We start from the raw sequence: 27205 nt of genomic DNA on the forward strand, positions 1-27205 counted from the left end.
ACTTGAAGAAACACATCAATGCAAGTTATAAATATAATGCACATAAGACACACCAGCTTTAGCTTTCAGTAAGCGCTAGTTAGGTCTTAGCTAACTAACCTAATTATGTTCATGACATGCTGCAGTATTCACTTAACATTAGCTGGCAATCATAAAGGCGATGTCACGCAGAGTTGTGTTTTTAGCAACAGTAAGCCATGTCTCTTTTCATGCTGACTAATCATGTGCCCATTTTTATAGTGTAGTGTTTTTATAGGGTAAGGGCATTTATTGAGGGTAAACGCAGGGCAGTAGGCTCACCCTTAGAACTTGACGGTCCAAAATAAACCTTGTTTTCTCAGCTAAATTAAGGCGAACTTGTACTTCTGCATCAAACCAAATCTGTTTTTTGTGTACGAAGTGTTAAGCCCAGTTTTGCTACTTGTTTGTACATACAGAACACTTGTATTTGTGGTCTTTGACATCTTTGATTTGTAAGTGATATATAAAAACTATTGATAATCAAACTGAACAGCTTTCATTAATTAATTCAAAACACAACACTTGTACTTTTTACTTTCAGTACTTGAGTATCATAAGTACTTAATATTGCAAATTTATTAGAGTACTTGTACTTTTACTCAATTATGGGTCTCTAATACTTTATACAACACTATATATTGTCACGTTACGGTCCCCGACCCCTCCCTTTTAGGCGTGTGTTTACGTCGTCTGCGTCTACTCGTCTGCGTCAGTGGATCCCCGTGGGTGCGGTTGCGTCCTGTGATAATCCGTCTCATCTGTGGCTCGTCTCGTCATCACTTGGGGTTTATGTGGTTTGTCTATTTCGCGCAGTGTCTTGTGCTCGTCGTTGTTTGAGTCTGCACGTTGTGTGTCTGTGCAAAGTGTTTTTCGTGCACTATATGCGCTTTATGTTAATAAAAAGCTATACGTCAGTGCCAGCCGAAGTGGTATTGTGCCTCGTCCTTCCAGCAGCACCGAACGTCCATGTAGGATACTTTAAATATATTGCATCGTGCTCTCACCATGAGTGTCCTTGCCACGTTACAGCCTAGAGTCCCAGCTCCAAGTAACAGACACTTGGTGGACACAACCTTGTCCAGATCGAGTGAAGGGACAAGTCTCCAGCGCATCAGCTTCAGGTTTAGATCAACCGATGATTCTGCAAGTCTGACACAGATGCATGTACATAACATGTACACATACGTTTTCAGTGTCAATAGCAACAAAAATGTTTTATCTAATTAAATGTAGGAAATACATATTCACCCCTCCGATACCTTTTTGGGTCCATGCATTCACTGAGGTTGACACTTCGAGGACCCATTGCCCCCTTGGGGTTTTTCTCCCAGCCCACACCCTTTGGACAAACTTTAGGAAATACATGCATTAAAAACATTTACTGACATTAATTACACATGGTTATGAACTCAAAAATACTCAAAAAACCCCAGCAAATATGCAAAAACAAAAACAAACAAAAAACCCACAAAAAATGCCCACTACCAGTACAGTGGTGGGGAAAGAGGGTGGGGAATAAAGCCGAAACCATGGTTACTCCACATGACAACATCTGTAACATGTAAAATCATCTTTTTCCAGACAAAAGCATTCTGCTGTACCTCAGGTCCTGAGGCACCAAAGCACTGGCTAATAGAACACTCTAGATTTACTTTGCACTGACAACGGTCATCGTTTAAGTAGTATTAAAGAGTTGCACGAGTCACCAAAAACAGTTTTACAGGCAAACACAAAAGGTCACATTCCCTAAACTCCTGGCTGTCTACACGATGCTCACAAAGCAAAGCGTGATTTGTTAAGATTCTCACAATTCAGTTGCTGCTCCCATTTTATGTTATGTGGGCCCTTTCACAGGTAAAAACCAGGGTCACGCCACAGAGACACTGTCTTGCTGAATCTCCCAATTCATCACATTTCAATTAATCATTTGGAGGATGAAGTTCCATCATGCAAGAATACACAGCTGCTCAGAACTTAAATTCTAACAACTCTCCTAAGCTTTAGTCTTACTACTAAGGAGGAGTTGGCTCATGGTAATCATGGACGATACTGTGACGACCCTCGTGCACCTGCTGTATTACTAAGCCAAGATGATGGCGCACTTCCTCATGGTCCCAACCCGTCGTAACAGTGAACAGAATGGAGACACTGGACACACAAACGCCAGCCAGACTCACAAGCTGTCGTCACCCTGTTTTACTGCCCCCTGGGTGTGTGATGGAGGGGCACTCGATCTGCCCCTGTACTGCTCTACTGCCCCCTGGGTGTGTGTGATGGAGGGGCACAGTCAAATGCGATACACAAATTAATTTATGTTTAATTAGTGATATGCAGTTACTGGTAATTGTTTTGTCAAGAAATAATAATATAAAAAAAAAACTCGTCAGAATTTAAAGTAATTCGTCTTGAAAAGCAACCCACACCATTGCATTAAACTGCACTCTGTGGTGACTTCAAGGCTTCAGAACTGAATGCCAAGGACATCACTGCTGTTCTTCCTATGACTCCATAGTGTTTGATGCATTTCCAACAAAACAAAGCTGTCTATGAGCACTGGTCCAAGATCAATTTACTTAGCATGTCTAGGACATGGTACAATCGTACAAAGTTAATTCATTCAAGACAACACGAAGATAGACCAAACGTTACTCTTGCCAACTGATCTCAGATCAGCAACAGAGACTTTGTTAGAATTCAGAGGCAACTTCACGCATGGCCTCCAGACACCATTTACCACCACACCTCCAATTTCGGCAGAGACGGACTGGACCGTGAGATTGGTCAGTGATAAATATTTCAGAGTGGCATGGATGCCACACAATGTTGACTGTACTATTAACACCAAAGGCTCATATAACGAAAAATAATGACATGTTTAGCATTTAGATCTGATGGGCTGAAAGTGCTGTAGCTCTGCACAGTGAAATGAAACCTCGCTTTTCAAATGCATATTACAGTTGTGATCAAATTTATTCAACCCCCAATGCTGCGAAGGGTTTTATGGAATTCAGTGCACATTTGTAATTGTGTTCATAATGAAATCTTACAAGGACTTGTTAAAGAACTAAATGCAACTAAGATAGCATCAATTTTTTTTGTCATAAAGTATTAAATGGCCTTTTTGTGATTTCTTCATTGACACAATTATTCAACCCCTTTACGACTACCACTCCTAAGAACAGAGGTTCATTCCAGTGTTTTCCATCAGGTATTGAAAACATCTGTGGATGTTAACGAGCAGCAATCAAGCATGATAAGCACCAATTAGGCAGATTTAAAAGGACTGTGATACTCAGCTCCTTCTAGACATCTACTGGTGTGTTTCCAAGCATGGTGAAGGCAAGAGAATGGTCCCAGAAGACAAGAGAAGAGGTTATTGCTCTTCACAAGAATGGCAATGGATATAAAAAGATTGCGAAGTTGTTAAATATTCCAAGAGACACTATCGGAAGTATCATTCGCAAGTTCAAGTTAAAGGGCACAGTGGAAACGTTACCTGGTCGTGGCAGAAAGAAGATCCTGACCGCGACTGCTGTGTGCTACCTGAAGCGTAATGTGGAGAAAAATCCCCGCGTGACTGCTAAGGAACTGAAAAAAGACCTGTCAGATGTGGGCACTGAAGTTTCAGCTCAGACAATAAGGCGCGCACTGCATAACGAAGACCTCCATGCCAGAACGCCCAGACGCTGACTCCAAAGAACAAGAAAAGTCGACTGCAGTATGCCAAAAGTCATGTGGACAAGCCACAAAGGTTTTGGAACAGTGTACTGTGGTCAGATGAAACTAAATTAGAACTGTTTGGGACAATGGACCAGCGCTATGTTTGGAGAAGGAAGAACCAGGCTTATGAACAAAAGAACACCTTGCCTACTGTGAAGCATGGCGGGGGGTCAATTATGCTTTGGGGCTGTTTTGCTTCTAATGGTACAGGAAAGCTTCAACGTGTGCAGGGTACCATGAATTCCCTTCAGTACCAGGAGATCTTGGAGGAAAATGTGATGGAGTCAGTCACAAACCTGCGGCTTGGGAGACGTTGGACCTTCCAACAGGACAATGATCCGAAGCACACATCCAAGTCCACTAGAGCATGGTTGAACATGAAAGGCTGGAACATTCTAGAGTGGCCATCGCAATCACCAGACTTAAATCCAATTGAGAACCTCTGGTGGGACCTAAAGAAGGCAGTTGCAGTGCGCAAGCCTAAGAATGTGACTGAACTGGAGGCTTTTGCCCATGAAGAATGGGCTAAGATACCCATAGGTCGCTGCAAGACACTTGTGTCAAGCTATGCTTCACGCTTGAAAGCTGTCATAACTGGAAAAGGATGTTGTACTAAGTACTAAAAAATAATGTCACTAGGGGGTTGAATAAAACTGATAATGATGTGAGCACAGTAAAGACATTTGTGGTTATTCCATCATAAATATTATGTTATGTTTGTCTAATTTATAAGTGCCTCTTTGATATAATTGTAAATAAGATGACTGAAATGATTAAAATCAATGTCAAACTGGCCAAAACACTTTATTTCAGTGGGGGTTGAATAAATTTGATCACAACTGTACATTCACTTCTGAAATGAATCCAGCATTTAATTATTAAGAGGCAAATCTCTCCTAATTATTTTCAAGCAATGAGATCCAACAAAGAGCAATGAAAGTATTGCTCTCCCACGCATCACTAATGAAGAGTATTATAGATTTTACATTGAACCCCATGTTTTTATCCACTGCCAACACTGGAACACTAAGATGCGTCATGAATTCTACTGTATGCAGAGACGTCGTAACAGAGATCACTCCTCAGGCGCTTATGGGTAGATTTTCAAAAACACTACGTGAAGGTCAACGTTATAACTCCAACAAGCCTTCGAAATTCACACCCATCCTACAGAGAGGCCGATGATCCCTTGCTGACATTTAAGCAAAATTACCTCATTTGCTTAAAGTCAGCACAAAAAAAAAACAAAAAAAAAAAAGTGCGCGTTTGTGTGCATTTCTTTTCAGCCATATTGGCTGCAAAAGCCACATTACCTGTGGAGAGCCGAGGAAGCTGGACCTGTAAGACGATGCTGTGCAGGGCTGAACGTACGCCGTGGAGCGTCCGGTCCCTGAAGCACAGAACCTCCACCGTGTCCAGCTGTGAACCCCTGATGCATTAACACCCACGCACACACACACGCCCCCACACACGCGCGCCCCCACACACACACACACCCACACCACAGAAGGAAAGTGGACATGTGCATAGAGACAGTAAACTTCACTCAATCAAGCACTAAAGGAACACAGATGGATGACTGGGATCTAAGTGCATAGGGGACATTTATACACTTGGCTGTGGAGATCGGAGACGTTCTACTGGTTGTCAAATGATCTCAATGCTTTTCAGCTTTTTCTTATTTATAAATGGACGACTCGGGAAGAGTGGAAGCGCAGACTCAGAAAACACTCAACCACAGGCTGCGATGAAAACCTCATTAATTAAGTGTGTGTAAATACTGAAGTGCTGGTGAAAGAACAACATCGTTGCTAAAGCAGGATCACCAGTCAGAGACGGAAGCAGGGTGGAGGTGCGTGAGGCAGGGTGGAGGTGCGTGAGGCAGGGTGGAGGTGCGTGAAGCATGGGTGGAGGTGCGTGAAGCATGGGTGGAGGTGCGTGAAGCATGGGTGGAGGTGCGTGAGGCAGGGTGGAGGTGCGTGAGGCAGGGTGGAGATGCGTGAAGCATGGGTGGAGGTGCGTGAAGCATGGGTGGAGGTGCGTGAAGCATGGGTGGAGGTGCGTGAAGCCAGGGTGGAGGTTACCACCACACAGTTTGGGGGTTTGAAACTTCTTGGCCTAAAGGGTTAACTGAAAGTGAAAATCATCAGGACTACAGGGAGACTTTGCAGACATGAAGTACTGCATGATGGATGGGTGTTGTGACTGGGATGGGTGTTGTGACTGGGATGGGTGTTGTGACTGGGATGGGTGTTGTGAGTTTACCATTTACTGGCAAGCAGGATCAGGAAATTCCGAAGAGGCCATCCTGGATGTTGGGCCAGTGTGCAAGGATCATACACACCCACGGTGACCTTCGTAAAATGTGGAGATACGTCAGTGAAAGCAACATCCACAACATCCAGCTCCACCGTTACTGTCAATCACTCAAAATCAATAAAATAAATACAGTAATACATGTGTACTAACAAAGCAGTACCTATAATCACGTATACTAACAAAGCAGTACCTATAATCACGTATACTAACAAAGCAGTACCTATAATCACATATACTAACAAAGCAGTACCTATAATCACATATACTAACAAAGCAGTACCTATAATCATGTATACTAACACATTTTTTTGGGAGCTCGGATTTTGGTGGGAGCTCGTATTGCAGAAGTATCAGTCATATATAAATGAGAGTAAAAGTGTTTCTGAAGCTCCCAGAGGTGAAACCATAACATTGGGGTTGTTTCCTTAAGTTTCCTAATATCATAGCTGCTATAGCAACAGCTGGCAAGGCAACCAGATATGTTGTTAATGCAGTGTCCATTAGAAAAATGTCTAGCCACTGGAAACGGCAAACTCTTAATTTGGAATGAGGAATCTGTGATAATTGATCCTTTCACACACACACACACACACACACACACACACACACACACACACACACACACACACACACACACACACACACACACACACAACCAGTCAAAAGTGTGGACACAGCTAAGCTGAATGTATGTTCTTTATAACCTTAAAGGCATTTTAGCTAATGGTTTACGCTTAAATTTGCGGTAACTCTTTACATTAAGTGTTTACTTACTTACGTGAAGTAATGCCTTAGTTAACATGAACAACACATGAAGTAACACATTAACAATAATTAACTAATGTTACGTAAACATGTAACAGTTGCAGCTCCTGTTTTGGCTCATGTTAACTAATACATTACTTCACATTAGTAAGTAAACACAATGTAAAGTGTTACCAAATTTGCTTCCAAGACAAATATAAATAGTGAATGTTGCTGGCCTATAAAATATTTTTGTTGTTCCAAAACAATGTATACATTATAGAATAAAAATAATAATACTAAAATGTTTAATTTTAATTGCCTCTCAAAATTAATAAAGTTCTCAATATAGATGAGAATGTGTTCAGGGCATCACAGGTGCTCAGCGTACATGAGAATGTGTTCAGGGCATCACTGGTGCTACCTCATGAAGCTGGTTAAGAACACCAAGAGCATTAACTCACTTTAAAATCTTCAGCCATCTATTAAAACATCTGTTTTGGTTTAACACAGCATAGCCATGTGTTATTTCATTATTTTCATACATTCATCGTTTCCCGAAAATGTAAAAAACAATAAAAGGACTGTTATGGTGTGTCCAAACTTTTGACTGGTTGTCATGTCCCTGTCTCCTCCCTCAGGGTCGTCTGTGTGTGTGCATGTACGTGTTTGTGGGTGCGCCTATATGTGTGTGTGTGTGTGTGTGTGTGTGTGTGTACATATTTGTTCATTATTCATCTCACCTGTCTCTTGTCATGTTTGCATTATGTGTTAACGTGAGTAATTATTGTGTTAACGTGAGTGTATTTATACTGTGTTGATGTTATGCTTGTCGCATGTCTTTGACTGGAGTCCATTGTGCATGTTCTGTGTTTGCTAAAGCGCCAACACTAAATCTAAATGAAGTCACATCGTACTCTGCTTCAGCGTCCTGCCTTATCCTCGTCTCATTACACACACACACACACACACACACACACACACACACACACACACACTTCAAAAAAATATATAGCCGGCGGCAATTACGAGGTCCAAGCGCAAGGCATGGGCACCCTCTGGCATGCCTGGCACCATGGCACATGAAGGTATATGAAGGGAATCCATGAATGAGGTGGCTGTTCAAAAAACACAAACCATATGTAATTTTCTGTGTGTTTTGTATGTGGTCATCACTGAGGTATGGGTAGGTATGGCTTAGGCAGTGTATATGTGAATTCCTAGTATAGCGCCACCTAGTGGTGCAATTCCCATCATACTTTGATATGTATTAGAGGGCGTGTAGGTGAACGTAATATGTGAGTTTCATGTTAATTGGCATATGATAAGCTTGTGAAAGGTGTACTGAAAGCTTGGTCGATAGCAGCGGCCATATTGGATATATGATGGTGTAGGGCAGGGGTAATCAATTAAATCTTTCCGCGGTCCATTTTTGGCAGATAGCTCAGACCTTAGGTCCGGGTCCGCGGTGGCGACCGTAACACTCAAATGGGTGGTGAACGTAACACTCGTCTGAAAATAAATTCTCCGGTTTAAAATATAGTCTCCCATTAAAATTTTTTTGGCATTTGGGTCCGTATCCAGTTAATCAGGAATGTGATTGGGTCCGGACAGGACGGCGTTCGGCCGCCATTTGGTGATACCTGGTGTAGGGCAAGGACCTGTGCCATAAGTGCATGTAGATGATGCATACCAAGTTTTTGAGTTATTTGGCCAATCGGTGTGGGCAGGAGAGTTTTTTGGCCGTTATAGCGCCACCTAGGTGTGCATGTCTGCCAAAATGTATGTGCAGGTCTAGACACCCACTAGTTGCATGTATGTGAAATTTGAAGTGAATACGTGAAAGCATGCCTGAGATACAGCAGAATATGTGCATTTTTAGCGAAGGAATTTTTGACCTTTGAATTGTGAGGCATGTGGCCACGCCTCTGTGCGGAAATGTGCACTTTTGCTCTGCTACAATCAAAGTTCAGACTCTTCTGAATGTTGTGATATCACATATGTGCATGTATGTTAAAAATCCAGAGACTAGTTCGCGCTCAAAAATGTGTGCGTATTTGCATATTATGCAAATTAGCTCAACATGTAAGGGGCGGAGCATATGGCTCCAATTTCTTTTTTGTAGAATGGAAGATGACCGATCAGATGCAGTTGGAATTTTTTGTTTATGACATACGGTGTAGGCGTGACAATTTTTTGTGCACTATAGCGCCACCTATGGGCGGATCGGGCTGGCGTGTTGCGCCTGAGTAGCGGAGAGGAGTACTACAAGTTGGCCAAAGGAGAAGTCTGTAGGTCTTACGGTTTAGGCTGCACAATGCGTTTTAGCGGACTGAAAGCTGATTGGTCGATAGCAGCGGCCATATTGGACATATGATGGTGCAGGTCAAGGACCTGTGCCATAGGTGCATATAGATGATGCATACCAAGTTTGGAGTTATTTGGCCAATCGGTGTGGGCAGGAAAGTTTTTTGGCCATTATAGCGCCACCTAGGTGTGCATGTCTGCCAAAATGTATGTGCAGGTCTAGACACCAAATAGGTGCATGTATGTAAAATTTGGTGTGAATATGTGAAAGCATGCCTGAGATACAGCAGAATATGTAGATTTTTGGCAAAGGAATTTTTGACCTTTGACTTGTGAGGCATGTGGCCACGCCCATGTGCAGAAATGTGCAGTTTTGCTCTGCTAGAATCAAAGTTCAGACTCTTCTGAACGCTTTGATACCACATATGTGCATGTATGTGAAAAATCCAGGTGTCACGGTGAGGCTGCCCCCTACCGGCCGCCTCCGTCCACAGCGGCTGTTGTTGTTGTTGTTTGGTGACGTCATGTGCGTCCCTCAGGTGGGCGGAGCCCGTGATCCGTCTCACCTGAGGGTCGTTTGTTTGCCTATATATGTCTTGTCTTTGTACCAGTTGACCGCTGGTCATTATATCCTTAATTTGGAGATATTGCACGGGTTTTAGGTTTGCACACTTTCTATTAAACCATCCTTTTTCCCTGAGACTTGGCGTGATCGCTTCCTTTTTGTTGCTCACCCCCGCCCGTCACACCAGGGACTAGTTCGCGCTCAAAAATGTGTGCGTATTTGCACATTATGCTAATTAGCTCGACATGTAAGGGGCGGAGCATATGGCTTCAATGGAACTTTTTTTTAGATGAGCACATTCCTGATCAGATGAAGTTTGAATTTTATCTCTAGGACATACGGTGTAGGAGAAACACCTGTGTAAACTTTTTCATGCGTTTGTGTGCGCTATAGCGCCACCTATGGTCGGATCGGGCTGGCGTGTTGCGCCTGAGTAGCGGAGAGGAGTACTACAAGTTGGTGAAAGGAGAAGTCTGTATGACTTACGGTTTGGTCTGCACGACGCGTTTTAGCACAGATGTAAGAATAATAATAATCGGAACAAATACAATAGGCTTCCAGCACCTTCGGTGCTTGGACCCCGAAAAGGTATAAAGGGAACACAAACAACACAATGTAACTCCTGTGAAACCAACCTGTTCAGTTAGGAAGCAACACTGATTGTGAATCAATTTCACCTGTTGTTGTGCAAATAGAACAGACAACAGGTAGAAATGAGAGGCAATTAGCAAGACAACCCCTATAAAGGAGTGGTTCTACAGGTGGGGACCACAGACCTTTTCTCTGTTCTCATCCTTTCTGGCTGATGTTTTGGTCACTTTGGCATTTTGTCGGTTCTCTCACCATAATGGAAGCATGAGGCGGTGTCTACAACCCATAGATGTTGCTCAGGTAGAGGAGCTCATCCAGGATGGCACATCAATGCGAGATGTGGCAAGAAGGTTTGCTGTGTCGGTCAGCAGTGTCCAGAGCATGGAGCAGTACACCAGGAGACATGGAGAGAGCCGTAGGAGGGCAACAACCGAGCAGCAGGACCACTAACTCCTCCTTTATGCGAGGAGGAACAGGAGAAGCATTGCCAGAGCCCTGCAAAATGACCTCCAGCAGGCCACTAATATCCATGTTTCTGCACAAACTGGTATGAGGGTCCAACATCCACAAGTGGGTGTGCAGGGCAATTGGTACTTGCCAGAGAACACCAAAGTTGGCAGATTTGCCACTGGCGCCCTGTGCTCTTCATGGATGAGAGCAGGTTCATACTGAGCAAATGTGATATAGACGTGACAGAGTCTGGAGACTCCGTGGAGAATGTTCTGCTGCCTACAAGATCCTCCAGCATGACCGGTTTGGCAGTGGGTCAGTAATGGTGTGGGGAGGCATTTCTTTGGAGGCCTGCACAGACCTCCATGTGCTAGCCAGAGGTACCCTGACTGACCCATTGTGAGACCATATGCTGGTCCAGTGGGCCCCGTGTTCCTTCTGATGCATGTCAATGCTAGGCCTCATGTGGTGAAGTGTGTCAGCAGATCCTGCATGATGAAGGCGTTGATGCTATGGACTGGCCCCGCCCGTTCCCCAGACCTGATTCCAATCGAGCACATCTGGGACATCATCCACCAACGCCACATTGCACCACAGACTGTCCAGGAGTTGACTGACGCTTTAATCCAGGTCTGTGAGGAGATTCCTCAGAAGAACATCCGCCGCCTCATCAGGAGCATGCCCAGGCGTTGTAGGGAGGTCATACAGGAACGTGAAGGCCACACACACTACTGAGCCTCATTTTAACTTGAGGAATTTCCACTGAAGTTGAATCAGGCCGTCATTTGATTTTCCACTTTGATTTTGAGTATGATTCCAAATCCAGACCTCCATGGGACAATAATATAGATTTACATTGATCATTTTGTTATTTTGTTCTCAACGGATTCCACTATGTAATAAATACAGATTTTGGAATATTTATTCATTGAGATCTAGGATGTGTTATTTTAGTCATTGTGTATGTATGTGCCATTTTTAGATGTATATACATTACACACATACACACACACACACACACACACACACAAACAAACACATCCAGTGAAATGTTTGGACACACCTATTCTATTTATTACTTTCAACATTTAAAAAAAAGGGAAAATGCCAAACCAATGAAATTACACGTTATTATTCTCTAATAAACAAATACTGACAGATAGATTCTTTGAAGTAACTGTGTTTAGATGACAGCTGTGCACACACTTGGTGTTCGTGTTAATCATGGAGCAGCACCTGTGATGCTTCTCCATCAGTCCTGAAGACATTCTCACATATGCAGAGACCTTGAAGAGTGAGGAACTACAGTTCAGAAATTAAACTGTATGCTGAGGGCGCATTTACAATTGTGTGTGCGTGGACTGAGAAAGATTTCCCAGATAACACCTCACCCAAATTATATTGGTCTTACAAACAAATCCATTAGATTAAAATGCCATTTTTACTATTAAGAACATGCACTTAGTCATGCGTGTCCAAACTTTTGACTGGTAGTGTACACACACACAAATGTGCGCACACACACAAACGTGCGCACACACTGACACAAGCAAGCGCACACATGCACACAGCACTCTCCATTGTTTAAAGGCACTTTTCACTAAAGTGTAAAAAGCGACAGACATGGTTTTAGCCCACCGGGTTCCTTTGTGCCCATCAGGCACTTTGTTGGACTAGTGCTCTCAGTGCTTGGCACGCTCATCGGCTGCGATTTTCAGTCTCGGCCGTACCTTCTTCAGGTCTCCAAAGAATGAGTCCCAGTCTTTCAGGAGAGCCACTGCAATGTTCTCCTCCGAATACTTCACGAGAAAGTACGGAACAGCTGTTGCACCACTGCTGGAACAGAGGCTGTCGTACGCCGCTTGGAACAACGATATCTGCCAAACGAGGTTGATGAAGAGAATGTATCAAATAGAAATTAACAGGGTTTTCTAGCTAAAGTCTACAAACGCTACAGAAATGAGAGTGTGTGCTTATATTTATTCTCTCTGCAAACCTGAGGCCACTGATCTCATATACGTTTCCATGACAAGACTACAACTGAACTTCTATTTGTAGTAATGAACCACCCCCCCCCCCCCCCCCTTTTTTTTTTTGATAGCACATATTAGCATAACAACCCACCTGTCGAGGTGAAAATTTCTGCTCTAACAAGACTGGGTCCTTCACCAGTGGAATTCCTTCCAAGAAGCAGAGAGCGGGGAAACAGAACCAGTAGTAGAAGTGGTATTTCTTCAGATCCTAAATACCGGGGATCAGTGATGAGAACCTGATGCAATGCCGCCTTCTCCACATGGCTATCTATTCAATTGCGAATACCTACTGCAAATGTCAAGAGGACGAATCTATTCAAGACCGCGGGGTCGTCCGTAGCAGCGCCCGACCGGATGGCATTCCAGATCTATTAAGATGGCACATCACATTTCCAGCAGGCGCAGGACAAAAAAAAACAGGAATGTTGAAAGTAATTTCACATCACACATTAAAGAAACAGATAGCATTGTCCACCATCAAAAGAAGCTTGCCTATGGTCTGATACATTTGTTATATTTATATATTTAAATTAGATTTGTTTTCATTCATATTTGTTATATTTCTTGGATGTGCATCTTTAACATATGTTAAGCCTAACAACTAACGGTCAATACACAAAAGCTATAAACTGCACCGTAGTCTGTAATGCACAATTATAGCATGTCCACTGCGTCAAACGCACACAGATCAAGATCACCTTTGTGGTTTAAGCAATGACTACACTGACTCAATAATTCAGATCCTACTACATATACCATAAGCATGAATCTAGATTACAGCAGTATCCTATGCTAAATCAAAAGTATTACTCACTGGTGATTAATAAAAAGGGGAACAACCATAAATGAGTGTACTGTGTATTTTGCAACTGAATCATCATTGGATTCTAGAAATTAAGATGCCGGTTCTCCCAGAACGTTTGATCGCACATCTGTGGTGTTCAATACTTGAGTCCATCATGTTCAGAACAACATGAACAGGCAATCACTGGGCTATCATAAATAAATAAACAAACTGTTAAACAGTACGTGAAAACACTCCACCTCATTGGCCGCTTTATCAAGCAGTGCTTTCTTGTCTGTTGCTTTAAAGGCCTCTAGGGTATTGGTGTTGTACAGAGTGCCTAGAGCAGGGCAGCACCGGGCCGGCGTGGGCGCGTCACTGCAAATGGGGACCAGAGTTTGGTTAAGGCACACAGGGATATGCACTACACTTTACCCCCCTCCCCTCCCCAAACACGTCTGGTTTGGCTGATCCCAGAACAGCGGTTCGATTCTGGACATAATAGATGCTGCTTCCACTGTCACACTGTTGCTTGATCCAAGTGCACTACTGGCCACTAAATGTCTAACTGTAGGACTGAATAGCCTATAGGACTATGTGAAATTTATCTTACTTTTCACTCAGGGTGCCTTTAATATTATTAGGCTGAAGATCTTTCATAAACAAGCTCACAATAATACAGAGCCACTGTTTGTTTACATAATTAAACAGTGGTTATGGCTTTGTAAATCCTTGTTAAAAGACACTATGAACTATATTACTTTGCCAAAACAAAAATGCTGCATTTGTTTTTAGAATGTCTGAATGTCAGACATGTTTTTAGTTATGTCTGAATAACATTAGAGTCTCAGAGAGTTAAAAAACTTCAGGACTTATTCATTTATCAAGACTTAGTCACTTAATGGCCATCCTGCTTTATTGTCATACTGCATATTAATATTAATTAATATTAAGCACCAATTTAAAATCCTGGAAACATTCTCCATTTGAGCATGTAAGGCACATCAACACAAGTCCATTCAAACCAGAGAGACACAAAAATATACAAATTAAGATAAGCCCTATGGAAAAAAAATTCAAAACTTACACATCAAATGCACTGAACTCCAGGGTCAGACGAGTAGGCAGGCCAGACGGGTCACCTAATTTCATAAAACATGCACCATTTGGTTATGACAACTATGTTACACATAAAGCAAGACAAAGCCTTTAGACTGAACTCTCTGTTCACCTTTGTGTTCATGAAGACACAGCAATTATGACTTCTGAAATGACACACAAACTTAATAAGGTTTTGCAGCTGGATCGAGGAGACAAATGATTGGCTGCAGAGTGCACCATGCACAAAGAGCAAGACAGTAGTACATCCTGCCTGGCAACCAATTGGTGGCCATCTTGTGCATTAGAAGAAAATTATTGGTTTCTAACTGAAAGGCATGCCCCTTCCCCAAAAGCAAAATCCGATTCCAATAGCCACGTGTCTGCATTTCCAGGCAATGGAATATTTGAGCCTACATTTATTTTTTTTTATGCAAATTAAACTAACCAAAAAATGATTTAATCATTTCTCCACCAAAAGACAGGATGCAAGTCCTTGCCACACTGTTTCTTCTCTGGACTGTGAGGACTTACCACAAAATCATTAAAACCATGAAGTTCCTTCGATTGTGTTGGGAGTGAGAAATAACAGGAAGCAGCATGGGACTACAAGCTTTGTTAGGAGATACTATTTAGATTATGTCACAAGCCTACTCACCATTATAGTAATAGCCCTTGATGTTTTTTGGACTTTCATCCAGACGGTAGTCATTGAGCTTCTTCTGGGTGAGCTGATGCCAGAAGCCAGCTTCAAGAGCACTGGAGAAAGGTGCAAACTGCAACTTTGGAGCAGCTGAGCCCCTTTCAGTCGACTCAGCTGCCATTTGAAAGCTGAACTCTAGTCTCTCTGATTAACACTGCATGGAGACAAAAAAGAGAAAAAACTAGCACACCATGATTCACTTAGGAGATCTAGAATCTAATCAGATCTAGAATCCAGTCAATTTGAGAACCAGTGAGTTTTAGGTCACAGTTAGCAGACATAGAACTCTCCTAGCCCTGGACAGAACTGTCTATGGATTTATTATTATTATACAAATTTGAGTTTAACAAACCTCCCAGTTATGCAAATTATTTCAGTTCCAGATAGAGTTGCAGCTCCTCTGTATGATCACCTAGATAGTATGACACGACTTTCAGGGAATACTGATGCAATTCACAGCTAATATATAGTTAGTCAGGTGGCTACATGGGCAAGAATAATATCTTGAATCTTACTAATTTAGCTCTGCCCCATCTCAGTAAACTCCCAGTAACAGAGTACTGTTCCTAAGCTCAGTATAAGATAAATGTATGCCGTGAGTGCTGCTGCTACGACAGAAGAAACAGGAGTCCATCCAGCTAACTCAATAAGAGGCCAGTCTATATACAATACAATAAATGAGAAAAGGAGAAAACTGATTTTAAAAAAGCTAAAATAGTGCGTGGTAAAACAAAATTGCACTCACCAGAATGTGACTTCCTTGTTTAAGTCATGTGACTAGCGGAGGGCACTGCGCAGTCTCAGTAGTGACTCTTAAATAGCACCGGCCTCGCGCAGTTAGCGGGTTAGCTCGTTTTAACTAGCTGGCCATAAACGAACTTCTGGTGTTTGTTAATGGACTAGTTTTTCCTGATAAAATGTGGGTGTAAACACGAACGCTAATATAGACGCGTTTTGTATCTAGTAAGAGAGCTGGCTGGCAGACACTTATCTAGCTACCTAGGTTAGTTAACGAATCTCGTTTTTAATGAAATTGCACTTTCTTAAAGTACCTCACAGCTAGCTTAGCTCCGTGAGGCTGAGTGACTCTGCATAATCACAATGGTCGGGCACAGCTCGGCTTTACGATAAATACATCTGTCCTGCGTCCAGTCGGACGAGTTGTGAGGACTTTGAGCTAGCTAGCTAGGCGGCTCATTTGCCAAAATAAAGATGTCACGTATCAGCGCTAGCCAGTGTCTCTAGCTCAGCCTAGCTATGGAAACTTTACTTTTCACGGCGCCAAGACCATGGAGTAAAACACGAAAAACCAAAATGAGATCAAGAAAACGCAGATAACGAGACAAGAGAACACAGATAAAAACCTATACGCCCCGTTCCTTTTCATTTTGAACAATACTCGATAATATAAACTAGCTGTCGGCTAAATTTAACTGATCCAATGAGTCTCTAGATGTCAGAATAAAATAATCCAGAAGAAAGAAAAACCTTTGACAGAAACGTCTGTCTATCCGAAGAAGACACGCTTAGATAAGATAAGTGGCCACTGCTAGTTAAGGGTGAGCCTCACCGGATTACTGGTTTCACAACATTCCTGTAAATAACTGGGCCGCCGGCTCTCTTCATTTATGTATGTAGCCTTTTGTGTACATTAACTAGGCTCGTGGTCGAGGTTTTAGAACTATATGGTGAATGTAATGGTGTTAAGGATGCGTTGGTCTGCCGCATCGTCGGTGGTGTCGTTAAGATGATAATGTAATTTTCCTTTACAGAAAAATAAACATGCATGAAAATGTTTCGCTGTCTGGTATGTGTCATGCGCACACATACGTGACATACACCTTCAGGGTTCAGTGTGTCCACAATGAAGAATAACCTATGATGGAAAATTGGTGATGTCAAATGTTTAGTAAGAAAGCAAACACTATATTTTTCCTAATGGAATGCCTTTTGACATTAGCCATTGGTATGAGATTTCAAATATGAGAAGTTAACCCTAAACCCATTTCTTGGCAATCACCCTGATAGGAATCTGCACCAATAAAACAAATAGATATGTGAGGTTAACCATTACTCTTCAGCATTTGAAGAGCAGATTCAAGAATGCTCAAAAAGTATTTTCTTAGGCTCTGCTTCTATAGTGAGAAGATGTGCTGCAGATAACACTTATATAGATAACAACAATGTTTGGATAGGATCCATGAGAATAGGACTAGAGAGAATCATAGGGTATCTCTGTCCTCAGTAAGTCTGAACATATGGTCTCTGTGTGGGCAGAGTAGGCAAACTCCCACCTTCTTACTAATGCTGCTTGACTGCTATTCAGATGGAAACGATGCATTAAGTTTTGAACATTCAGGCCACAAAATCAATATTATGTACTGTAGGATGGACAGGACATTTTTACAAATACACATGTCCTCAACAAACAGATCACATCACAATTATAACACAGCAAGTGCTAGACGGGTGTGAAGCTACTTTCTCCTGTACTGCTGTGACTGTCATAGATGTTTAATTGTTTACTTAAAGTTTTTAGCCACTGACTACGGAATGCAGAACAGTCTGAGACGTTTTTTCTTAAATCACTTTTACTGAGAGCTCTCAGGATGTAAACACTGTTGAGCAAAGCATTCCCTTAAAAAATAAATTCAATCAACTTTAACAAAGATAAATCCTAATATTTACCTGAACAGGTTCAATAATTTAATCAGTAATTCACTACTTTTATGATTAATATTTTTTGACAAAGAATAAAGACTATATCACGTGAAACATCTAAAACAAATCACAAAAATATAGATCACAATAGATCTACACTGAACGATACTGTGTCTTTAAGCCTCTTAATTTGATAACTATCTTTACAGTGCCCTTGGCAGCTTGTCTGAACTGGAAATCAGATGCACTTCAAGAACAAGCAAGAATTTCTGTGTTGCAAAGGTTGAAAAATACTACACAGAAGTGAGTCCGGTGTGGCTCTAACATAGCTCTCTAAGTACATTTAAGTAGAAGTGTTAAATCAAAATTTGTCTGAGTAAAGGTTGTTAAGATAGTTAATGTGTTGAAGCAGCATATTATACCTGAAAACAAATGCAAATTAGATACACTATATAAAACTATATATGTATGTATTTAAATATAAAGCAACACAACATAAGTGTCACCAAAATCAGTTGAGATTTTATTGAAAATTTACCACATTTACATTTAAATAAATGATAAATGGTTAAATCTGATGCAGATTACAAACATTCCAAATGCACAATAACACTGTTCAAAGATGTTACATCTCTGAAGCCATGAAACAAAATTCACTCTATAAAACTGATAATTGCAGTCCTAAAATCTGATTGGCTATGCTGTGTTGAAAGCCTTTGCAAAATCCTCAGTATATGCAGACCTATCACCACCTCACAATGACTGGATTCATAACGGGATACTCCAATGAATAAAATAATATTTGTCACTTTATTGCTCAGCAACAAAAGCTTGCTAGTGGATTGCATTGCCTGGAGTAAGAAGTGTTTATTATGAATATTCTTGATAATAAATTATGTATTGAGCCCTGGTGTATGTTATCATATTGTTTTCTTAAAGCATAAAACCATGTGAAGCTGCACATTAAAGCGATTTTACCATGGGTAGGGGTGCTTCCCATGGAGCTTTACAACACCCTTACCCGTGATGAAATTTACTATAATGTACAGCTTTGTGGCTTATTGCTTTAATCATATACAACATATGGATTCAATGACACAGCAGGTCAAAGGGGGCGCTGATTTTCAAAGTTTTTACAAGGCCAGCACAAACATTCAGTGAAGCACATAAAGTCAACATAAGAGCACGAGGCTTACATTTACACAATTACTTACTGTTTGACACAAAATATCTTTTTGAATACTCGCTGGAAATTCTCATTGCAAAGAGGATAAATAAAAGGGTTCAGAGTGGAGTTGATGTAGCCCAGCCAAATGGTGAACATGTGGAGGTCATGATGGACACAGGTGTTGCACAAGGCCATAACCATGAACGTGATGAAATATGGGATCCAGCACACCATGAAAGCTCCGATGATAAAACCAAGTTGCCTGGCAGCTTTACGTTCCTTGTGCACACGCATGTTCTGGACGCACTGCCTGGACTGCACGCAGAACCTCTGCCACGTTTGTTTCAGTGTGAGAGCATTGCCAGCATCCATTTGTGGACTACTGTCATGCCCCCATGGTGACGTAGGTGACTGTGCAGCTTCATCGTTACAGAGAACTGTGGTGTACTTGTGTACGTCAGTGGTTGTCGTTATCTCACAAATATTAGCAACAGAATTTGGCACCAATACATTACAGTCATTAACAGACACAAACATTTTGAGCTCAGCATTGTCCTCGTGTTGCAAAAACCGCAACGGTAAAGATGGCTGTTTTGAGGATGTGCCATCCTCAATGTCTTCTTCCTGACTTATAGAAGAAATGTCATTTGAATCCCTCACATTTTTTATCTTTTGTTTGGAGATATTAAAGAAGGAGGGTTTACGCTTTTTAGGTTTTTTCTCAGCCAAGCTGTCACTGTTTTCCTCGTGTGTGTCCTTTGAGTTAAACTGCTGATCCAAAGTATATTGATCCAGCACACCTTCATTTTGAGAGTAGGCTTGTAAAGCCAGTGTCTCTTTCCCTGAGGCCCTGTAGAAGCTCCTCTGTAGCTGGTTTGGGTTTCGTATAGTCCCGTCTTCATCCATCGGCACCCTGGGACTAGTGAGATCTTCCCACTGTTTGTAATGTTCTCGCACGGCTATGAAGATCTGCGAGTAGAACCACAGCATCAGGAAAGACGGGATGTAGAAGTTGAGGATGGCGGTGAGGACTTTGAACCAGGTCACGAAGCGAAAATCCGTGTCGCACTTGCTCTCCAACTCTGGCTTCCTGTCTACGTGGGCAAACACACGCCAACCCAGAATGGGAACGACCCAGGTCAAGGAGAGCAACCACGCACCGCAGATCATCAGAGTGGCCCTGCCCCGTGTGCGGTACTTCAGGTATCTCAGCGGGTGCCGCACAGACCTATACCGGTCCAAGCATAGGATGAACAGGCTGAAGATGGAGGCAGTGCTGGCCACGTAGTCCATCACCAGCCAGAACTGACACGCAACACGGCCCAGTTTCCACGCGTCTTCCAGCAGGTAGACCATGTTGAGGGGCATTACAGTTGCCCCGACTATGAGATCCGCCAGGGACAGACTGACGATGTAAAGGTTCCCCACCGTGTGCAAGGTGCGCTCCTTCCTCACCGCAAGCAGGACCAGGATGTTCATGATGACTGTCAGCAGAGACAGTGTGCCCAGGAGGATTCCCAGCACGGCGTTGTTCATAAGACGGTGGAAGGGGAGAGATGCATTTAAGAAAGGTGTCAAACTTAGGTTTGCATGGGTTTCCAGAATTTTGTCACCTTGACTGACTGGCAGGGTCTCCATTGGAGTAGTCTGGTCTTGTCACCTGATGTCAGGATAGCAGTACAAGTGCATTGATAATTCATAGACATGTCCATAAGAAAACTCCTGAAAAAACAAACATGGGAAATGAATTAAATAGCACCAAGTTATCATCAGTAATAACAGTATCATATGAGTGGTCTACACTTTTTATTTAATGGTAATTGATCAAATATATGGAGGCTCGATGACATGGCTAAAATTTCATTAGACCATAGATCATAGATTATTAAACTTTCAGAAATTAAAGTTTTATGGATGTGAGAAAACCAAATTTTAAATGGCATTATAAGTAATGCCATTGTACCATGTTCACTCCTATTTGTTATTATTATTATGTATTATTATCATTATTTTTTTTGTTTGTTTTGTCAGTTTGTAACATGCCAGTTTTGTAAAAGTCAGTGAGAAAAAGATTGGTCTTGTCTTGTTGCTAAGGAACGATCTCTGTGCACACTTCACTGTCCACCGAAAAATGTTGACAGTCACCTTCATTCTACCTTCTCAAGTTCTCGCGTGTGTCTCCCCTGCTGTCTCCCCTCACACTTCACACCAGTGCTCTCACGAGTCCCAGTGGGGCCTCGCCTACCCTCTGTGCTTTAGCTTTGCCATTTTCCAGGTCTTTTAGTTGCGTATGGCTTTGTATTTCCAGGACAACATACATCGATAAAATTGGATGGGTGCCTTGCCCACATGCCTGCTTAAAAATAAACTTAGTTTCAATCATTTCTGACATTTAATATTTCAATAAACAAGCAATTTGCTATTCACCTTTATATGTGGCACCTTTAGGTATTATCCTGCCCTTGAGGTCTAGCACTCTTTATGACTGAAAAGGTTTCAAATTGAGTGGCCATCTCTTGTCTTCACTGTAAAAAGATACAAGCCTACGCTCTTTCAGTGCTTCTGACTCTTCAGTTTGAAACGTAGTAGGAATGTACACTCATCTGAGGCGTCTGTCACGTTTGTGGCGGCTGCTGTTGATGTGTATGTGGTGTGGGGTGGTTTGGGAGATGTGCTGTCCACCGTTGTCGGGTGTTGTGTGATTGACAGGCATCGCCGCCCACCCCGACCCATCCTCAAGCAGTACGGTGGGTGGAGCTTCTCTCAAGTCTGGTTAAAAGACTGTTTTGCTTTCTCTCTTCTAAAACATTAATAAAGAAACATGTTTTTATCTTTTCTGCCTTTCCAATGCCACAATATTTTACACTCTGCCTTTCATCTGAGACTAATTCTGAGCTGTCATGGCACTGTTGATTAACTTGTTCCATGTGCGAATTTGCTCTGCTAACCAGTATGGCTTCCTGAGAGGTCTTCCTGCTGTACTAAATTACCCAGTAGAGATCAAGTAATCTCAACTGTTGTTTGAAACAAATATCAAATGCCAGCATGCCTTTGAATCTGATTTAAAAATACAAACAAACAAAATTCCTGATCATTTATCTTTCGCTACTGGAATTGTGAATAACATACAGCAGACAGGGACAAATAGACTTTTAAGGTTTCTGTCCTGGAATCATGATCTTAATCAGCGTGAGGTGTCAGAACACACAAACCAGGTATGCAAATTCATTATGGGCAGATCCATATTATTAATTCAGGCTGGCAAGGTCAAAGGCAGAAAAGGACTTCAGAAACACAATGAAGCACTCACAAGATCTTGCAGAACTCAATGGGCAAGACAGTCACCATGCATACATAGACATCACGAACAACAACCAACAAAATATGCAGGTAGCTAACAAACAGATACACACAGGTTGACATGAGGCTACAGCAACACAAGAAGGTTCCAGACGCAGGTCCCAGAATAGAGGGAGCTGTCTCCTCTTTGTAATGCATGATGAAATTCTGTCCTCTGACGCAGCATCATTCTCTTAAGAACACCAGGCAGTATACTATATACTATTATGAATTTGAAAACAAGCACAAATAAATAATCAGAATTGTTAAGGTTGCATTCTTGCTGAACAGTATGTATGTGTTTGAAAAATGACCAGGATGTTCTACTTGAGCACTTGATTTCAAACTAACTCAGTTAACTCTAAATGCTGCATGAGCTAAAGTGACCAGAAAAGACAGCGTCTTCCAGAACACAAGTCCAGACACCACATATCTACACATATTACAGCTCAGCCCATATCCCAGGGAGCCACTGACTAATTCTCACCTGTCAGTCTAACCAGGCTCTCTTTTAGACTCCAAGACACATTTATCTATTTTTATTTGACACGGCGACCTATATCGCAGTGTTCCCTCACTACATTCAGTGTCGTCTGCAGCTGAATCGATAGATGTGGATCAATCTGGATCAATTCTACTCCAACCATCAAAACGTAAACACGGTAGATGCTATTATCCCTCACATGCTTAACGAGAAAGATGCGGAGATCACAAGGAACGTGTGATGGGGGCTTTTGCTTTCAAGGAATATTTCATCCTTCTCACTTAGATTTTTTCCCCACATCCTGCTGAAGCTTCATCATTTCCTGTTCCCCAGAATCCCAATGAGCCACCATAACTTTTCTTCATATTTCTTCATGTTTCATTTCCTTAATGCTGAAAGTTATCATTCAAAGTATGCTTGTCATCTGCCTTTTAAAATGAGTAATAAGGGAGAGAAAATGCACTCGCAAGGCTGCAGTACTTATTGACTGTCAGTTGCAGATGTTTAAAGGACATTCACCCATAGCCCTCTCTCCAATGTACAGCTCAGATCCATTTTAACAGAGCAGAAATTGCAGATATAAACACACCACACATCTGTGGAAAAAAACAGAAGTGCCTTTCACCTTGCAAATACACTTCCATTTTTTGCAGGATGTCAACTTGAATGATCTTTATAAAGATTATACAGAAAACATAACTTTGCCTTTTTCTTTTGCAGACCTTAGCGTACGACTCTAAAATCAGCCATAAAAGACCAACAGTATGTGAAGCACAGAAAACCAGTCAGCAGTGGAAGGCACCAGCATGTGAAGTTCACAATCTGTCTGGTGTTTGAAACATTGTCATATCGTCCTTTAGGTTAGCATACTGATGATCCGGAATAGCCTGAGGTTTTCTGATTAAAATGCACTGCGCTTTTCTACATGCAATCTGTCCTGGAGGATGCATACACAAAACACTGGAACATGTTTGACACACTCGTCACACTCTGTCAGTTTGTCAGTAAATTACCAGTACCAGTCTTTGGACAAATCATGTGATAATCCACTAGTGTGTTATGACAGAAATTTTTGCAAACACCTCTTGCACTAATCCATTTTGACTAATTTTTTGGTAAAGCAGATTCCAGAGTGCTTCCCTAAAGGAATTCTAGCAAGTGACAGTGACACAGCTACTTGAGCTCGGTGCCTAAAATGAGCTTTTGTTTGGTTTCTGACTGAGGAGACATGGACGTGCAGGGACGGCCCCTCCCAAATCTGAATACCACACCATCAGTATATCAGTGTTCACGCACACTCCTGTCTGCTTATGGTTGCCATCGTCCGAGGATCACTTTGCGTTTTTTATTCTGCTCTGTTTAGAAATGATGTTAGGTTTGCTTGGCTTTAGAGAAGTGTTCCACACCAGTTCACGTCTCTAAACACACACACACACACACACACACACACACACACACACACACATATATATATATATATATATATATATATATATATATATATATATATATATATATATATATATATATATATATATATATATATATATATATATATATATATATATATATATATATATAATTAATATGGTGTATGTGTGTGTGTGTGTATTTGTGTATTATATATATGCATACGCACATTGAACAAGCTTGCTGAGTAGCAATAACCTTTAGGCTTCATCCACGATGACGAGTCAGAATTCGGAAGGTCATCCTTTCCATGACTTTCTCGAACTGTTGAGTTTGTAATCATAAAAACATCTGTTTGATGCTGTTTGGATCCTTCACAGAGGCCTCAAACTTTTGACCTCAACCTACACCCTAGACGGTGAAAAGAGATGAATCATGTTTGTATCATGGGACCAGAACCCATATTGTGCTAGACACGTCTTCATAAAAAGGGCTGTGATGGCCTCTACTAGCCAATCACAAAGCTTTTGTAGATTGAACCCAGTTTCCAGTGATCACTCTAGGTCACTCTGGTCATTGTAAAGTTCAAGAGGAAATCCTGTGCAAGTTAATTACTTATGAACAGAAAGCTCTGGCATTCAGCATAGCTTGTCTATCAGCAAATGAGTTTGTAAGGATCTCTTGAAACTGTATTAGCTGTGCCATCTAGTCGAGATGGTTTAACCTTTCTCATCACTATGTGTTGGAAGTGTGAGGACTTCATCAGAGTGCCACCAGAATGACATACTTCGTTGAAAAGGCCATTCTGTTCCATCAAATCACATACCATTCTCCATCAGTGCCTGTATTTTGCTCCCTGACAACACAGGGGTATTTTATCTAAACAAAAAAAACAACAGGATCTCATTGCAATATCATCTCCAAATCTAGAACTGCTCCTCTTGCCAGATTCATGTTAACACTGTTTTAAATTTTATGTGCAAAATAGTGTTGAGTTTTTGCATTTGGCTATTGGAATAAATATACCAAAGAACATTCTGTGTGTTACATTCTACACGGCACGTTATGTTTCCTGTCATTTCTGTTACATCTGACAGTGGGTCATAGTTGACAGGCTGCTTTGTCTCACAGCACAAGTATCATGTAATCGTTGACCACATCCAATCAAAACACCACAGCAATGCATTTATTATTCTATCGGAACTAAAAACGACACGGTATTTGAGCAATAAGCCACCCACACTTGATTCAAATATTTACACATTATAGTAAACCTCTGCATCAGAAGATATACAGACTGAGTGCACTGAGTCAACTGATTTTCGAGGTGAAAGAAACTTTAACTCAAACGCTCAATATTAAGGACGCCGAGTTACGTTTTTAAGTATTATCATACTTGAATGCTGCACTAATATGAACTACTAACATAAAATCTACGTTTCAAAATGATATTTGTACGGTATTCGGACGTAGCTTCACATAAGTGTGCGTAATGTTTAATTATGGTTCTTTTGTGGTTTAATCGATAATCTGTCGCTTGTCACGCGCCATTGTCCAGTCCTAACGATAACGGCGAAAGAATTCGATATTAGCTCGAAACATTCTATCGAGTTATTCTGAAGAAACGCAACGAAACTTCCGCTGCCACCTGTGGAACGCTTTTGGAGATATACTTTTTCGAACATTTTTATCTCCATTAATTTGCAGTTTTAAACTGCAAATTAAACCTCTCCAGGGTTAAAAAAAATATGTAATTCACACGAATATAATAACTTAAATCGATCGTCTTTCGTGACCTTAACACTATGCGCCATAGATCTTTATAGACTTACCGTTTAGACGTTCAAAAGCTGTGCTCAGGTACACATCTATCTCCATAGGCTGCTGAGACGCGCGGTGGACGAAGCGCTTAGCTGACCTTGTGCTGAGGTCTCTCAAGGATGCGCCGCTAGCACACACCCACAAGACACACTTGCACCAAACCCGGTCTCCAGACACGTATTTTTTTACGTAACATATATTAATTATAGTTTTTGACAAAATTAAGGAAGTTAGTTTGGAATATGAGATTTAAAAAACAGCTTACTAATTATTACATTAATTTGCTCAATTAATAATTACAATTACTAATGATTTCCAACTCAAACTTTAACAATCAGAAATAGGCCCAGGAAGAATATAGTTCATAACCGAACAAACTGATCATTTCGAAGAAGCTTTGATATTCACACCATAATGTCTATCAAAAGGTGATACTTATTAAGCGTAGGTCTGTAGTATGCTTTGTACTTGGTAAACCCAGTGGACGTACAGCCTACAGTCCAGGTGTTCAGAAGAGCCTTCTCGATAGGACATCACACAAAAACACGTTCAAAAAATTCAAATGTTCAAATATTCCTTCTGATAGGTTGTCACTCCTTGGTTATTAGTTTATCATTCAGCATGTGTTATATGAATGGGCTGTTTCTCTTGAATGTGTCACTTGTGCCACAAACCAGTAAGAAGTGTCTTATTCCGGAACCGACTCTGTTTTCTGCGTTCAAGAACCAATAGCTTTATTTAAATCGAGCATCATCAGGAAATAAAATTAGCTTAATTTCTGATATTATTGGTTCCAAGCAGCACAGCAAATCAGCTTGTCCTTTGATGCTTTTCAGCTTCTGTTCAAAACAGCGTGATACCTACAACCGAATCTCGCATATGCTGTGGCATATTAAACCCTACGTTATGGATCCAGATCAGAGAGCGCACGTTCAGCGTAGTGGTTATCGTCACGTGTTTAGTGGAAATAATGGCCAGACTGGGTCT

At 41.5% G+C, this 27205-nt stretch overlaps 2 protein-coding genes across 6 annotated transcripts in view; both read right to left on the reverse strand.

Moving 5' to 3' along the window:
* atg7 (ATG7 autophagy related 7 homolog (S. cerevisiae)) overlaps positions 1–17073 on the reverse strand; it is a 65428-nt gene extending 48355 nt beyond the window's left edge. The window contains exons 1-12 of one of the 3 annotated variants that reach the window (XM_077009792.1): positions 16081–17073; positions 15688–15747; positions 15291–15489; positions 14622–14676; positions 13795–13912; positions 13041–13118; positions 12842–12958; positions 12448–12594; positions 6007–6095; positions 5055–5170; positions 1281–1371; positions 1026–1170 (exon numbers count right to left, since the gene is read on the reverse strand). In XM_077009792.1, coding sequence (XP_076865907.1) covers positions 1026–1170; positions 1281–1371; positions 5055–5170; positions 6007–6095; positions 12448–12594; positions 12842–12958; positions 13041–13118; positions 13795–13912; positions 14622–14676; positions 15291–15456 — 1122 coding nt within the window. In that variant the 5' untranslated portion in view covers positions 15457–15489; positions 15688–15747; positions 16081–17073. The remainder of the gene's footprint in view (positions 1–1025; positions 1171–1280; positions 1372–5054; positions 5171–6006; positions 6096–12447; positions 12595–12841; positions 12959–13040; positions 13119–13794; positions 13913–14621; positions 14677–15290; positions 15490–15687; positions 15748–16080) is intronic. The other 2 variants (XM_077009783.1, XM_077009802.1) reach the window with 2 other exon arrangements.
* A 1519-nt stretch (positions 17074–18592) lies between these two features.
* Positions 18593–26366, reverse strand: hrh1 (histamine receptor H1). 3 transcript variants are annotated; one of them, XM_077022129.1, is made up of 4 exons: positions 26230–26366; positions 25224–25276; positions 24627–24808; positions 18593–20886 (listed from the first exon to the last, which is right to left on the reverse strand). In XM_077022129.1, the coding sequence occupies exon 4, from the start codon at positions 20800–20802 to the stop codon at positions 19207–19209; it is 1596 nt and encodes a 531-aa protein (XP_076878244.1). In that variant the 5' UTR covers positions 20803–20886; positions 24627–24808; positions 25224–25276; positions 26230–26366; the 3' UTR covers positions 18593–19206. The 3 variants fall into 3 exon arrangements, with proteins under 3 accessions (XP_076878244.1, XP_076878252.1, XP_076878235.1); XM_077022137.1 differs by lacking the exon at positions 25224–25276; XM_077022120.1 differs by lacking the exons at positions 24627–24808; positions 25224–25276.
* Positions 26367–27205: the final 839 nt, after the last annotated feature.

Source organism: Brachyhypopomus gauderio, chromosome 1 (assembly GCF_052324685.1).
Source record: "Brachyhypopomus gauderio isolate BG-103 chromosome 1, BGAUD_0.2, whole genome shotgun sequence".
Taxonomy (NCBI): domain Eukaryota; kingdom Metazoa; phylum Chordata; class Actinopteri; order Gymnotiformes; family Hypopomidae; genus Brachyhypopomus; species Brachyhypopomus gauderio.